Below are 13,094 nucleotides of genomic sequence, written 5' to 3'. Positions count from 1 at the left end.
ACTGAGCGATTGGCGTAAACCGAACCATGTTGACCTAGTTCAATTATTGTTCATTTGTGTGGTTCGATGAAGCTTTTTTTTCCTTACTAGCATCCGCTCTCGTTATACAACGATGGTACAGAACCGTATGGTCACGACCATACGTGGGTAGTTAGTTTCATCCGATCAGTGCTGAACCATCACTGCCAGTGCCGGGTGCTCGGCTGAGTTTATGCAGCACATTTCACTAGCCGCAAAAGATCCGTAGGCATTGTTTAAATAATTGCTACCACATCTCGGGTTCGTTGTGGTACGGTATCTGGTAGAAGTTAGATTCTCCGGCTACCCGGCTTAAAAATAGGTCGAAAGCATCCGCTCCAGAGTATGCTAACCAACCTGTTTGACCCCGAAAAGGGGTCACTCCGGACCCACCAGCCGGCGACCAGTCCTGGGTGGGTTGAAAATAGTTTAGTTCTGGCTTGTGGTAGTTTCGCACTCGTAACGCACATATCACAGTGTGGAAAGCTCAGCACTAGGCGTTAGCAAAACCTGCTGCAGGAGTGGTCCTTGTTTGATCAGAATTTATTACTGTTTCGAATTGTGCCTGGCGGCGGCATACCATCGACACACCCTTTACGGTTCGATATCACTTTCAATTCATGTTCAGATTTCTCTTGGGTGAAAATTGGCCCAAAGCTAAACCGTAGGAACTCCGCTTGTACGGTACAGGCAGAAGGAAAACGGGGAAGAAAATTTAGTATGTCCGGTTCGTACTATGCTGTTCACACTTCGCAAACATACAACAGGTGACCGGACTGTGAATCGAAACATCGTCTCGAATGGGTTTTCGGTTCAGGACCGGTGTAGGGGTTTTTGAAAATAAATTAGTTTATGACAGAAATGGCGTTTGCGGATACAAACGCCCCTTTCAGCACGTGCACGTGATTTGAACGCGTGCTGGGTGTTCCTTGTAAAAAGTCCGAAATGAATTCAAATAAAACCGTTGTAGAAAAATAATATTTAAAAAGCAGGGGGTGAAATGAAAGATACAAATATTACACAATGAAATTAAACGCTTCACTTCCGACCAAACGTTTCGCGAACAAATGGAGGCGCCTGGTGGTTGGTAGTAATATAAAGGCGCGTACTAATAGAAATTAATTATGAAACATACATTTTATTTCACAGCAATCAACGATCGAAATAAATGCTGCACAGCGGACAATATTGTCAATAGCCGAAGAGTTCGATTAAGCGTGCGTTGTGTGTTGCGGAGATTTTCTGAATGCTTCTTTGTGGCGCACCATTACGTTAGGCTAGCCTAGCGAGAGGTTTGTTATTTTCAAAACGTGTGGAACGGAACACTATCTTTAGCGTACCGTTGTTGTGTGTTATTTTCGTACCATCAGAAATGTTGCTTCGACAGCTTGGAATACACTGCTATCTATAAATTGAATTAAATTTTCAGCCGCATGGCCGGTGATTGAATGGTGCGCGGTACTCGGACACGGTCATGCCAATTAGTTACAATAATGGTATGAACCTTACGGCAGTTTGCTTTGCTTTCGCATCGCAGTCGGTGCAGAATAGGCACCTCTTGGTTGAATGTCGAATGGTGAAATTTTTCCGCTTGTGGGCTTTTACACTTTTCGCGCCTTTGCAAACAACAATGGCAACCACAGCAATTTGCTTGGTAATCAATATAATGTAATCAGGAAGCACCATAGGCTAGGATGGGCAGAAGATCTGCCGGTTGGTTTGAAAGAAAATTAATCTTTTATCTTTTAAAAATTCGTTCACAAACAAGCTCGTTACAGGAACATGCGGGTAATTTGATTGTTCGAGGTTATTTTTCTATTATGTTGCGTTAGGAAAAATGAAATTTTCTCCCACCATAATCGTTGTGTGGGATGTAAAATATTAAAATCCATTCCAAAAGTGAATAAAAGAAGCAAAATTGTTTATTCACCGTGCTTCAGGACGTTTCTTTTCGTTGGATGTTTTTAGGTCTCTAATGATGCAAATTATTTAAAAAAAAAAATCCATATCTTGCTTCCTTATTTCGTTTTCTTCTCTCTTTATCGCTTAGTTAATCACTCCTTGAATGTGTTTTCTTTCAGCTTTTTTTTGGTTTCATTTTCCACAAGCTAGCCGTAGCCTAACAAAAATCAATAATAATGAAAAATAAAAAAAAAATAATAAAAGTATTTTTTTCACATAAATTCGAGCATTTGAAAAAAATATTTTTCTTAAAGAATATATGTTGAAGAAAACTTAAATATTAAATTAATGACTACAAACACCGCAATGCTAGAGTTAATTCTCCAACCTTTTTTTTTACGGTATAAATATGACTCTATTAAAAAGAAAGAAAAAAAAATAGGCAGATTAATGAAACGAAACGGAAACTTCAATTTCCCGTGTGCAGCTGTAAACAGTAAGCGGACATGATGTGACATAAAAGTGTACTCACGATAGTGGTAACACCAAGAGCCTACTCTACTTAACCTCGAACGACCGTTCACGGTTCACATCAAACACGAACCATCTTGGTAATTTATTTTTTTTTTCTTTCTCTCAGCCAAAAGCTAAAAGCAAACTGAAACCGCTCTAATGAAGACTCATAAACATCCTCTTCTTCTGAGCAGCAGTGCAGAGTGTCCCGGCTGCCTGTACTGTACTAGCCTTATATGTGTGTGCTCTGGTACTGCTTATAACTTTTTGATGGCACGTAAATCAAATTGGTGCACCTAAATACACACTTCTGCGAGTCGGTAATGTATTCTAGGTCGAAGAAAACTGACTTTACGTTGGTTGGTTATGCTGCTGGAAAACATCTGTCGGGTGCGGTACGAAAGGAACGAGACAAGACGTGGAAGATACAATAAAAGCATGTTGAAAAATTTGCAAATTAAACGTTTAAATATTTAAACAGATGATGGAACGCTATTACGGGTTACTTCAGTGTATCAGTGTGTCCCTGACGAACCTAGCAAATCCCTAGTAGCGCGAGCACGAAAAGAAGTAAATATGTTGATCCATCGTGGGTACGGAGCCACTCGGTGGACCTCTATCATGATGCGGAAAGTAATGCCGTGGCAGCGAGGTTTGAAAATTGAATCACACCTAAATTGGTTGATCAGCCAAACGACGGTACTAAATATGCTACAGGTTCTACTGTTTACTGCGCCGATAAAGAAGAAAGCAAACGGTTCGAGGTGATGCGAAGTGTAATAAAGGTAACGGTAGCTTGTTGACAGTCACATTAAATAGGGCATGGCCGGGGCAAGCTTGCTGACGCTTGCAGCATGTCTACGACAGAAGCATTGTGATGATTTCCCGACATTATCCGGCTTGTCGCATGGGAACACGATCATAGCGGTTGGTATTTTCTCTGTTTTTGTTTCCGCTTCTGTATGGCATGGCTTGTCGAAAAATGAGGATGAAGACACACACCCACCCACACTATACGCACCTGGATTCGGCTGATGCACGACCACCGGGGGCACCCTTCCATAAGCGTGCCAGCATACCCATGTACAGGAACGATATTAGTGACAGAGGCACCACGTACGATGACAGGAAAAATGACACCTGGTGGAAATGAAAGTGGTAGAAAGAAGAGAAAACAAGACATGAAAACAAACCGCCACAAACACACACACACACACAGACGGCGTGTGGGGACGATGCGTACGCGTCCGAGAAGATGGCAGATGAAGTGATTACACTGGACGGGTGGATTTGACACGGGCAAAATACAGGTCGATCCCTCGAGGAAGTAATGTGATGAGTAAGGTGAAACATTGATACGAGCAAAGCGACTATATTGCGTTTACAGGATACGAATGTGTGGCGAATATTTCAATGCAACTAATGATTAAATGTTACTATGCTTTTAGATATGACACATTGTATACAGTTATATTCGCATAAATATTAATAAGCTGAGCTATCTAGTCCGTCTGTGTCTGTGACAATTGCTGAAAGTTTTTTTTTCTGTCATCACAAGAAACATCTTTCTAGGGAAATTCATACGTTTGTGCTGATTGTATTTCCATGAAACAATGAACAATATTCAGTATGTCTTCGTCTTCTTCGTCTTGGTTTAACGACCTTACAGCCCATGCCGGCCATTTCTGGCTTACTAGACTTATTTTTACCACGTAGCCGGATACACAGCCCTTGCTACAAGCAGTAAGTATGAGTGATATAAATTGAGTAGACATGCAAGTTTACAACGTTTTAACTCTAACAATATTTAAGGGTTTTGTTGTATTTTTTTAAAATAAGAAAAATTTTAAAGTATTATCCTTTAAAAATTACAACTTTTCTTCAAATCTCCTGACACTTTATGAGTTTATTTATGTACTTTGGGTCGGCCTAAATTAAGCTCCAACCTAAAACAATTGTTTGTCTTTTAAGTCCAAGAAATAAATTGGAACCAATTTGTGATTCCCTCGACTAAACCATTTCGAGAATTTAACGTTTTCCTGGAAAAGCGCTCAGCATCGAGCACAATTATTGGAAGCCAAATAATGCCACAGTACGTGCTATAAAGCGGACCAAAGAGAATCTTACATCTTCTGATATCAAAATATTTTTTGTCTGGAGCAACAAGAACATTATCGTGGCAGGAAATTATTTACTGCCGTCCTGATTCATTTTGTGATGATTGATCCTTCGGTACCATTCCTTCGTAATATACTACCCTTTTGATCCCAAAAATCAAAGAAACGCATTTTGCATATTATGATGAAAATGACGATTTTTAGGGTGAAATTTGTTATGATTTCGCTTGTTGCTGGAAACTTACTTGCACACCCAACATTCATCGCTAACTAAATATGTGAATCATAAAGCCGATTCACTGTCTGGGGGTGTCAATCATCTTCGAAAGTTGTTTTCGAGAAAGCGAGCTTTATCACTTCATACTCAGCGTGCGATTACTGTTCAAACTGAAAGGTCACCTATGTTTACCATTTTGAAGATGTATAGCTCCAGACATACTTTGTACCTAACGTTAGCCATTGAATTGATTTAATAAGATTCGAAATCGCAGTTTGTGTCTTTAGATGTTAAGCACTTGGCGTGAATAGATTTGTGTTTCCTAAAAGCAGGAATATGAAAGGAGGAAAAACGATCACAAATAAAATTGTCCCTTATTAAAATACAAAATCCTACATAATAATTTTTCTCTCCAAAAAGTCGGAACGGTACCATCGTTTGGAAGCATTGATTTGACTTCACCCGGTTCGCCATGAAAGAACGTAACGTTGGAAGCTTCATTTCCACAAAACAAGTTCCAATCGGTATTCAGTAACTTTGAAAAGTTCCATCGATATGATATCATTTTTACCTAATAAAAGACAGATAATTTAATCTAACTCCTTCAAAACATCAAACAACTGGCACCGGGTTGTGAACAGAACCACACAACCCTTAGGCTGTGTCGGGATATTGAAAATGGAGTTTTGTGATAAAGCCACCTACAGCTAGTGTTTGACTTTTGCCGGCCTACACGTTTGATGAACGCAGTTAGGGTTAAAAATATAAGCATAAATAAAATGCGCCAATAGCTTCAAAGCAGAAAGTTGTGTGGCAGTTACAAGAAAACCGGCGGCGGCGGTTGGTCGATGTTTATTCAGCCCGGAGCTTGAAAATTTTAATCATAATTTCCCAGCAATTAGCCATTAGCGGATTTAAGTAGAGTTCAGACGCAGGCAAAACTTTTGTGTGCAACAATTCGTCTAATTTTGAGAGCAGAATTTTGTGGAAAGTCCCTCAGTTTCTCGTTTTCCAATTACTGTTTTGTGTAATTTTAGAAAGCTATTTCATGTTATATGCATTTGCAAATGTTTATTTCACCCGAAAGGTATGCCCATTAAAACCATACGCCCCCTGGAAAATCGTTGCATGAAAGTTCATCGAAACGATCATTTTTATTTGCCTAGCAATATACGCTACTTCAAGTATTCTTTTGATGTTTTTTTTTGTTCCAAATCAATACACAATAAGTGCTAGCGCATAACAGGAAACGTTATCGGTAAAAATATTATTTTTTCCCTATGCAAATAGAAGGTGTTTTCCACCTTCGTTGAATTGAAGTACTGCACGTGGTGAAGATTTGATCGGTTTCATATGTAAAGTACAGGTGTGCAGCAATTTAGCGTTACGTGCTGAAGGTGTAATTTTTCCATCGACAGCAGAAATGGAAAACTGCCGTATTTTATTATGTTTAGCGTTCAATAATGCCAGCATAAATACGACTCGGTCGCAGTCAAAGCGAACAGTTTTATTTTATGAAAAGATTAATAATTATTTGAAAGTATTTTACACATGATGGATAATTTAAAGAGATTGTTCAGTAAATTTAGTAGATAAATAAAGGATTGTCTGGTTTTAAACAAATGAGAAAAATTGGTAGTAAAACATTGCAAAAATTTGTAAACACACGTCCCTGTTATTAGCAGTGACCAACGTGACAACGAAGGACACGAAGCAATCAGTCGATGAACGTGGTTTCATGGTACAATTATTCTATTCAGTGTTTCCATCTTGTTTGTCATACAATTAATTTATGCATATCATTAGCTGATTCTCTAAACAAAAAATTGGAGCAGGAAAAAAAAGAACAGACTGGAACCATAACCGCAATATTCATCAGTTCTTTTTTCCGTCACATCGCACATTTATGTTTGCTAAACTGGTTTGTTTGTTTACCTGCTTTGTGAAATAATTATAAAGCATTGTCCCTACTTTGCGATACAGAGAAAGGTGGTTCTATTGAGAATGTTTACACACTTTTTGTTTAACAGATAAAAAGCATTATAGAAAAAATATCAAATAGTGGAAGAATGTTTAGGAAATGGTTGGAGCAATTTGATACTCCACACTTAAAGCCTGTGAGAGTTTCTGAACAGTGGAGAAAAAACTTGCTAAAAGCCTCAGTAAAGCACAACCGTAATATCGATAGTACACGCAACAGTCAGTCCGGTTTGGTAAGTGCCGCAACTATCGAATGTCAGCCAGATTATCTGCCTTTGGGTATGACAGTAAGTCAAAGCGGGTAGTATGTGGTAGACTGTGACACAGTCTTTCACATAAAGTGGCACGCAATAGGAAGATAAACAAAAAAAAAATTAACAGAAAAATATTAAATAACATTAGAATTATTCCATTTAGTGAAATTAATGTATTTATATTGTTTGGAATTAAAAAAATAAATAAATTGAAATATACATGTAAATTAGGAATTATAGAACCGGATAGGGGGCGGCCCGGTGGTGCATGTGATAAACGGCGCTAGTCCACACGGCCGGACCGGGTTCAAATCCCATCCGGACCGTCCCCCCGTAGCAAGGACTGACTATCCGGCTACGTGATAAAATATGTCTAGTAAGCCAGAAATGGCCGGCGTGACCTGTAAGGTCGTTAAAGCCAAGAAGAGAGAGAACCGGATAGATGAGACATTTTCCATTTGATTTATTTTCAATACACATTAACGGAAACACATTTTCTGTTTTCTTATTATGCTGCAGATGGTAAACAGTATAGAAATATTGGTTCAACAAAATCGATGAAGAATTTCTACATTTTCCTTTCTATTCTAATAACTTCAACAACATCCCATTCCGGCAGCAAAAAAGGCAGCTTCACGTCATGCTTTCTGATATGGCTATTAGAGAGATACAGCATTAGAGGAGAGAAGAAGCAAAAACGAATGATGCAAACTCATTCCGTTTTCCACGAAAAACACATCCTAGGGGTGGAAAATTGACATGATAATATCATGTTTGTAGGTGGAAAAAAACAGAAATGGTGGTGGTTATCCTATTCTGGCTTACGCTTCAATGTGAACATTTTTAGGAAATTTGCAAAATTTGGCTTACAACATCACACCATACATATGCGCGTTGTTCTCTCTATCTCTCTTTTACACACACAAAGGGCGAAGGCAAGTGTGTAGCAATGTGGAAAATTCGTTTCCATGGACGGATGGAATTTGCGCTAATCCGGTAAAATGTGGTGTTTCGCTGTCCGTACACGTCCATCCGTACACGCCCTTACACTCGCACCACCGTTTCGTGTGTTTCCTAACAGATGCATTTAACTTGTTGTTGCTTTTCACTGTCAAGCTTTAATATTAGCCAGTGCAGCTTAGTCAAACCGGGGGGAAAACAAAAAAATACCACATAATCAAAGCTAACCACATAGCCGATAAGAATTTTTCATGCAGTGTTGATGGTTTGAAGCGAACTGAAGTAACATAAAAAAAGGAAAACCAAAAATGGTTTGTGTTACGGTAACCAACAAACTTTTCCATCGTCCATGGAAAGCACAAAACGTGTAAGGGTGTTAGCATGGATCGAACGTACATGTTCGGTTCCCAATTTACATACATTTCACCAACCGGAAAATATTGATGGAAACGATCGTCATACGAATACAAAACAAAAAAAACGAGTTTTATTTGAGCAAAAAGGATGAGAACCAGTGTTCATCTCACATCTTTGCCGGAAGATGTTTACTGGTAAGATGAAACCTATTCCATGTAACACATTTCACGCCTTCGTACACAGACACACATTCTGCTGAGCCGTGTCGAATGATCGATGCTCATGCTCCGTTCTGTTGATTAGATTGAGAAAAAGTAAACACGAAAGATGTGTCTGATACGGCGAATCAATTAACCTTCGCAAGGCACCCATAGTGGGAGGGAATTGTTTGTCTAATGGGCAAAAGGTAAAGGGGTATGCAAGCGATAAGATTAATTTCGTTGATTAATTTTGATGAATTCTTCATGCTAGAACAGCACGACTTTTGCTTTGGTTGAATATTTCGTTGCAAGCGTGCATTCGGTGTAGCCAGACATTTGCTCATTTGCTGTTGCTGTGTGGTTGTTTGTTTTTCTACAGAAAACCAAACTTATGATGAATGGATTTGCTTATTACGTTGCTTATTATTATGATAAGAGATATAAACGATTTACTCGTCCTTTACATAATTTAATTGATCGATTCTTTGGGGTTTTTTTGTTTAAAATTTTTTTAAACAAATTCTAAGCATTAAAAAGTATTAAAGTAAACATAAAAAATGAATAACAAGAAATTCTTCAAGATAAATCCAGTAGAAGACTACAGCACCGTTTTCAGTGCCAAAACTAAAACGAAAAAAAAGTTAGAAGAAAACGTAACTAGAACCGAAAAAGCCACCAAATTAAACTTTCAATCAGTAAAAACCCTTTTCAAGGATATTTTATTTTTAGAACCAGACGAAAACAGAAAAAACCAACAATCAAACTTTTCGCTAAGAAAACCCGTGTGGGGAGTAACTTTAAATGAAACTAATTTTGTGGAAAATCTTGAAAGTCAAGATGACATTCGGTACGGATGCGCTCAGAATTGAAAGAGTTAGGAGCAGAAGAACCTTGGGTGGCCTCAATTTGGCTCCCAGCAAAAGGACGAACCAAATTAGCGTGCTACGCAATTCATCCTGCTGTGTGATTACAGACAGAAACTGGAGCAATACCCTGTTGTCTCCGCCGTTATCATTTCACCATCTCCGGGAAGATAATTTGACACTTGCGGAATGTGTGATGAAAGAACGAAAGTTTCACCAGAACTCTAAAACAGTTCAAGCTAATCATCGACCAAGAGTGGCGGGGGGAAAAAACTTTCAGAAGGATCTTTTGCAGAAATAGAAAGTTTAGATTCGAACTTTTACCCGTCGAAAAACAAAACTCCACACAGGAGTGTCCGGTGCGGTGAGTTGACGCATCTCCAGACATCGGTTCCGTTGGGATTTGCTTATTTTACTGACAAGTAAAACAATCCCCGAGGCAATCGTCAGAAGCGAATTTCCCATTAAGCGACGACAGAGAGAATGTCAGGGTGGCGAAATGTGTTCGCCAGTATAGAGATTGTGCAATGGAGTAAGGTTTTTTTTGTTGTGACCGCTGATAAAGTTTCAAGCCGTGTGAATGTGACGAGTGAAGCAGTTTTGGGTTTTGTTTTCGTGTTGAAAGAACAGTCGGAAGTGAGTTCGAAACAAATGGAGCGGGTAGAGGTTTTTGAAGCAAAGCAAAAGCAGCAATTAATATCGTATGCTATACGATACGTCTGTCAAGTCTTGCAAGTGTTCTGTAGGAGATATTTTCTCTGTTTTGTTTTGTTTTTGTTTTTTTTAGCAAATTCAATTCTTAGGACACTTTTCCAGTCAAAATCGCTTTGCCTGTTTCGTTCTTTTCTCGTGCCATTAAATTAACTTTAAAAAACTTTTTGACAGTGCAACGGTTGTCTTTCGTTTTTATTCTGTAGGAAAAACACTAGTCCTACACGTTGTTTATGAAAATCGTTGTGAAATGTTGCTTGTTTGGAGAATTGTAAACTTTTAAATGACTTTGTGGTAAGATGCCGTGGGACCAGCAAGCTGACAAATACTGCAAAAAACAGAAGAAATGAAACATAAAAGCTACTGATATGCTTGAGAATTCGTTTCATTTTGTTTGACTATTCATACAATACTTCTCAAAAGGGGTTATTTTCTTTGTTATATACCTCAGAGCTAACAATGGAAGAGAATAATCATTCTGGGAGTGGTGGAATTAGATAGAAAAAATAAACGAACATCCATGGTTAACGATGACCTTCTCAGCAGGTCAGGATTCTGGTTTGCGCTCGCTTCATTACCGGAAACGCGCACCAATAAATGGATTAAAATGTGCCAACGTTCTGCATTTTGCTCGGAAAGCACGAGATGCACCGGAAGAACGAACAGTAAGAATATCCCGATGGTCACATTCTAAACCATTTATGTGTCTGTGTATGGGGACCTTTTAATGCTAGCGAGTTTTGTTATGAACTGTTTTCACACTCAGAATGAATTTAATTTTCATTCGCTTTCCGCGCTGTCGGTTCGAATCATGAGCCCTTACACTAGTTTCCATAATTATAAGTATTGACCCTAAGGGCGTAAGGATCAAGTGAGAAAGCATCGAAAGCATCGGAAGCAACGGATATGCCAGATAGGTAACTATTCGCTTGAGTAACTTTGGTGATGCTCTTTAATTTAGTTATGCGTTGCTGTAAACTTTGATTAAAAAATTACGAAAAACTATAAACATTTTTGCACCAGCTGTTTCTATGGTCAATGATGGTTCGGTGCATTTCTACATACAGTCACTTTGCTTCATGCTTTATGTTAATTAATGCATATATTATAAAGTTTAACGATGCCTCAAATTCCATTTCCAAAGTGCTCCTCATGTGAGACAAATTTTCTGCAATCGTTACTAATGAGTTTTTTAACATTCAAGGAGAAGTTTTATCAATTCCCAACAACTCAAACACCAGAAAATATATTAAAAACTTCCAACTAGACAAACTGAAAAGAAAACCTGCATACAAAATCAAACAACCGTATTCAAGAATGTGTGTGAAAAGCTATAAAAATATTTCCATCAACTTTCAGCAGAAGGTCAACAATTTGAATCTGTTTCTTGTGAAAAAAGGCATCAACTTCAAACAAGTAGGGTTTGCACTTTGTCGAGGCTGCACTCTGTGATGGTTTGTGTACTGGACATGAGAACCTTCACACCACTTGACAATCAGTTATTTTGTGTGTATGAGATGCCATTTTGAGGTTTTTCTTTTGCTGCTTAAGGGTGATTTATTCTCGATCTCGGTCCCATCCATAACAGCATATTATAAATAATACATAAATCATGACAGTGTTTTAGAAAGTGTTTTGCCATACGATTTAATAAAGGGCAATTTTGCGAAATAAAAATACCGATTTTTAAGTTTATTTTATTTTTTTGAGAAAATACGATTTATGTCAATTGATGATATTTTGCAAAAATTAGATATCAAAGTGATATTTTTATAAATGTTTAAAATATTGTTAAAGATTTTGAAGAAAAAATATAATTTTTGCTTTCATTCATTCACTTATTTTTTAAATATTTCAACATCAAACGCAGGGCCTTTCTTAAGAAAAAAAAAAATAGTAAATTACCCAATGTAGTGTCTTAAGTGAATTTTAATTTCAAAATAAAAACATTGGTAAATTGATAATTTTATCACAATAAAACAATTCCCATGATTACACGTTGCAATGGCCCGTCAGTTTGATGGTGTCCAGAGCATGGGTCATGAAATATGGATCTCTGTTGGACGGGGACACATTTCGAGCTAATCCTTCGCAGAACGGTCGAAGCTATTGCAGTCCCTTCGGCTAAGCTTCACAGAACACTCAAGAAATTCCATAAGTAGCACAAGCGAACACTTGTCTCATCGTCTTTGTGTACTGTTGGCCGAATTTCTGTTGCCATCTCTTAAAACATTGAACGAACGTATTTTATGGTGCAATTTTCTACCAATCGTGAAAGGACCGGAGGGTTGAATGAATTGGCTTTGGTATATAGCCACGCACACAGGCTCTTTAAAAAGGAATTTTGTAGCCAGACATCGTTGGTAAAATGGTGAACCAGACCACTAGTAGGAGATAGTAGTTTATGTTCTGGTCTGGTCGAAGTTGACCACAGTAAAGCGTTTTGTAAAGTTCACTGAATAAAGGGGTTTGGTCGTGATCGTGTATGAGCTTTATTATTTATATAGTTTTTTAGTATCGTTGGTTCATTTGCGTTCAATCAATTACGTTTATCATCAACCACCGAACTGAATCATTTCGTTTTATTAATTGATTCGATTTTCATTGGAAACCACGTATTGATTGTAGCAGGTCAACACACTTATCACGTTGACTTGCATAATGGTTAATTAATTGATAATAGTACTATTCTCTACTGCTATAGAAAAACTGAAAATTACAGTCTCATATTTTATCCTTCACTCTGGGTTTTTTGTGATAAAAGTCAACAATTCATTTGATCTTTGCGTTTATTTCGCATTTTGTGCCTTCCGGGCCACCGGTACAGGTGGAAAAGTCTTTCCGGGTAGAAAAGGCTTTTCCCACGCAAAGCTGGGATTTGAAATGACCGGATGGAGGCAGCATAAATTTCACATTAAATTTTGCTAAAGCAAAGAAATACCAACAGCAAAACCGTTAAATTTGTCGGTGCGAATCCCACCGGTCAATGGTAGAAGGAAGAT

The 13,094-nt window shown here is 38.1% G+C and overlaps 2 protein-coding genes across 4 annotated transcripts in view; one reads left to right on the top strand and one right to left on the bottom strand.

The window, feature by feature from the left end:
- LOC125762071 (uncharacterized) overlaps positions 1 to 13,094 on the top strand; it is a 494,872-nt gene that overhangs the window by 350,384 nt on the left and 131,394 nt on the right. The gene's annotated exons all lie outside the window — the stretch shown is intronic.
- Positions 1 to 13,094, bottom strand: part of LOC125762078 (allatostatin-A receptor) — a 43,218-nt gene that overhangs the window by 3,830 nt on the left and 26,294 nt on the right. For both annotated transcript variants that reach the window (XM_049423829.1, XM_049423830.1), the window contains one exon: positions 3,455 to 3,573. In XM_049423829.1, coding sequence (XP_049279786.1) covers positions 3,455 to 3,573 — 119 coding nt within the window. The remainder of the gene's footprint in view (positions 1 to 3,454; positions 3,574 to 13,094) is intronic.

The sequence above is a fragment of the Anopheles funestus genome, chromosome 2RL, assembly GCF_943734845.2.
Source record: "Anopheles funestus chromosome 2RL, idAnoFuneDA-416_04, whole genome shotgun sequence".
Classification (NCBI taxonomy): Eukaryota; Metazoa; Arthropoda; class Insecta; order Diptera; family Culicidae; genus Anopheles; species Anopheles funestus.
Note: the sequence above shows the minus strand (reverse complement) of the source record. Positions and strands in the feature narration are given on the sequence as shown.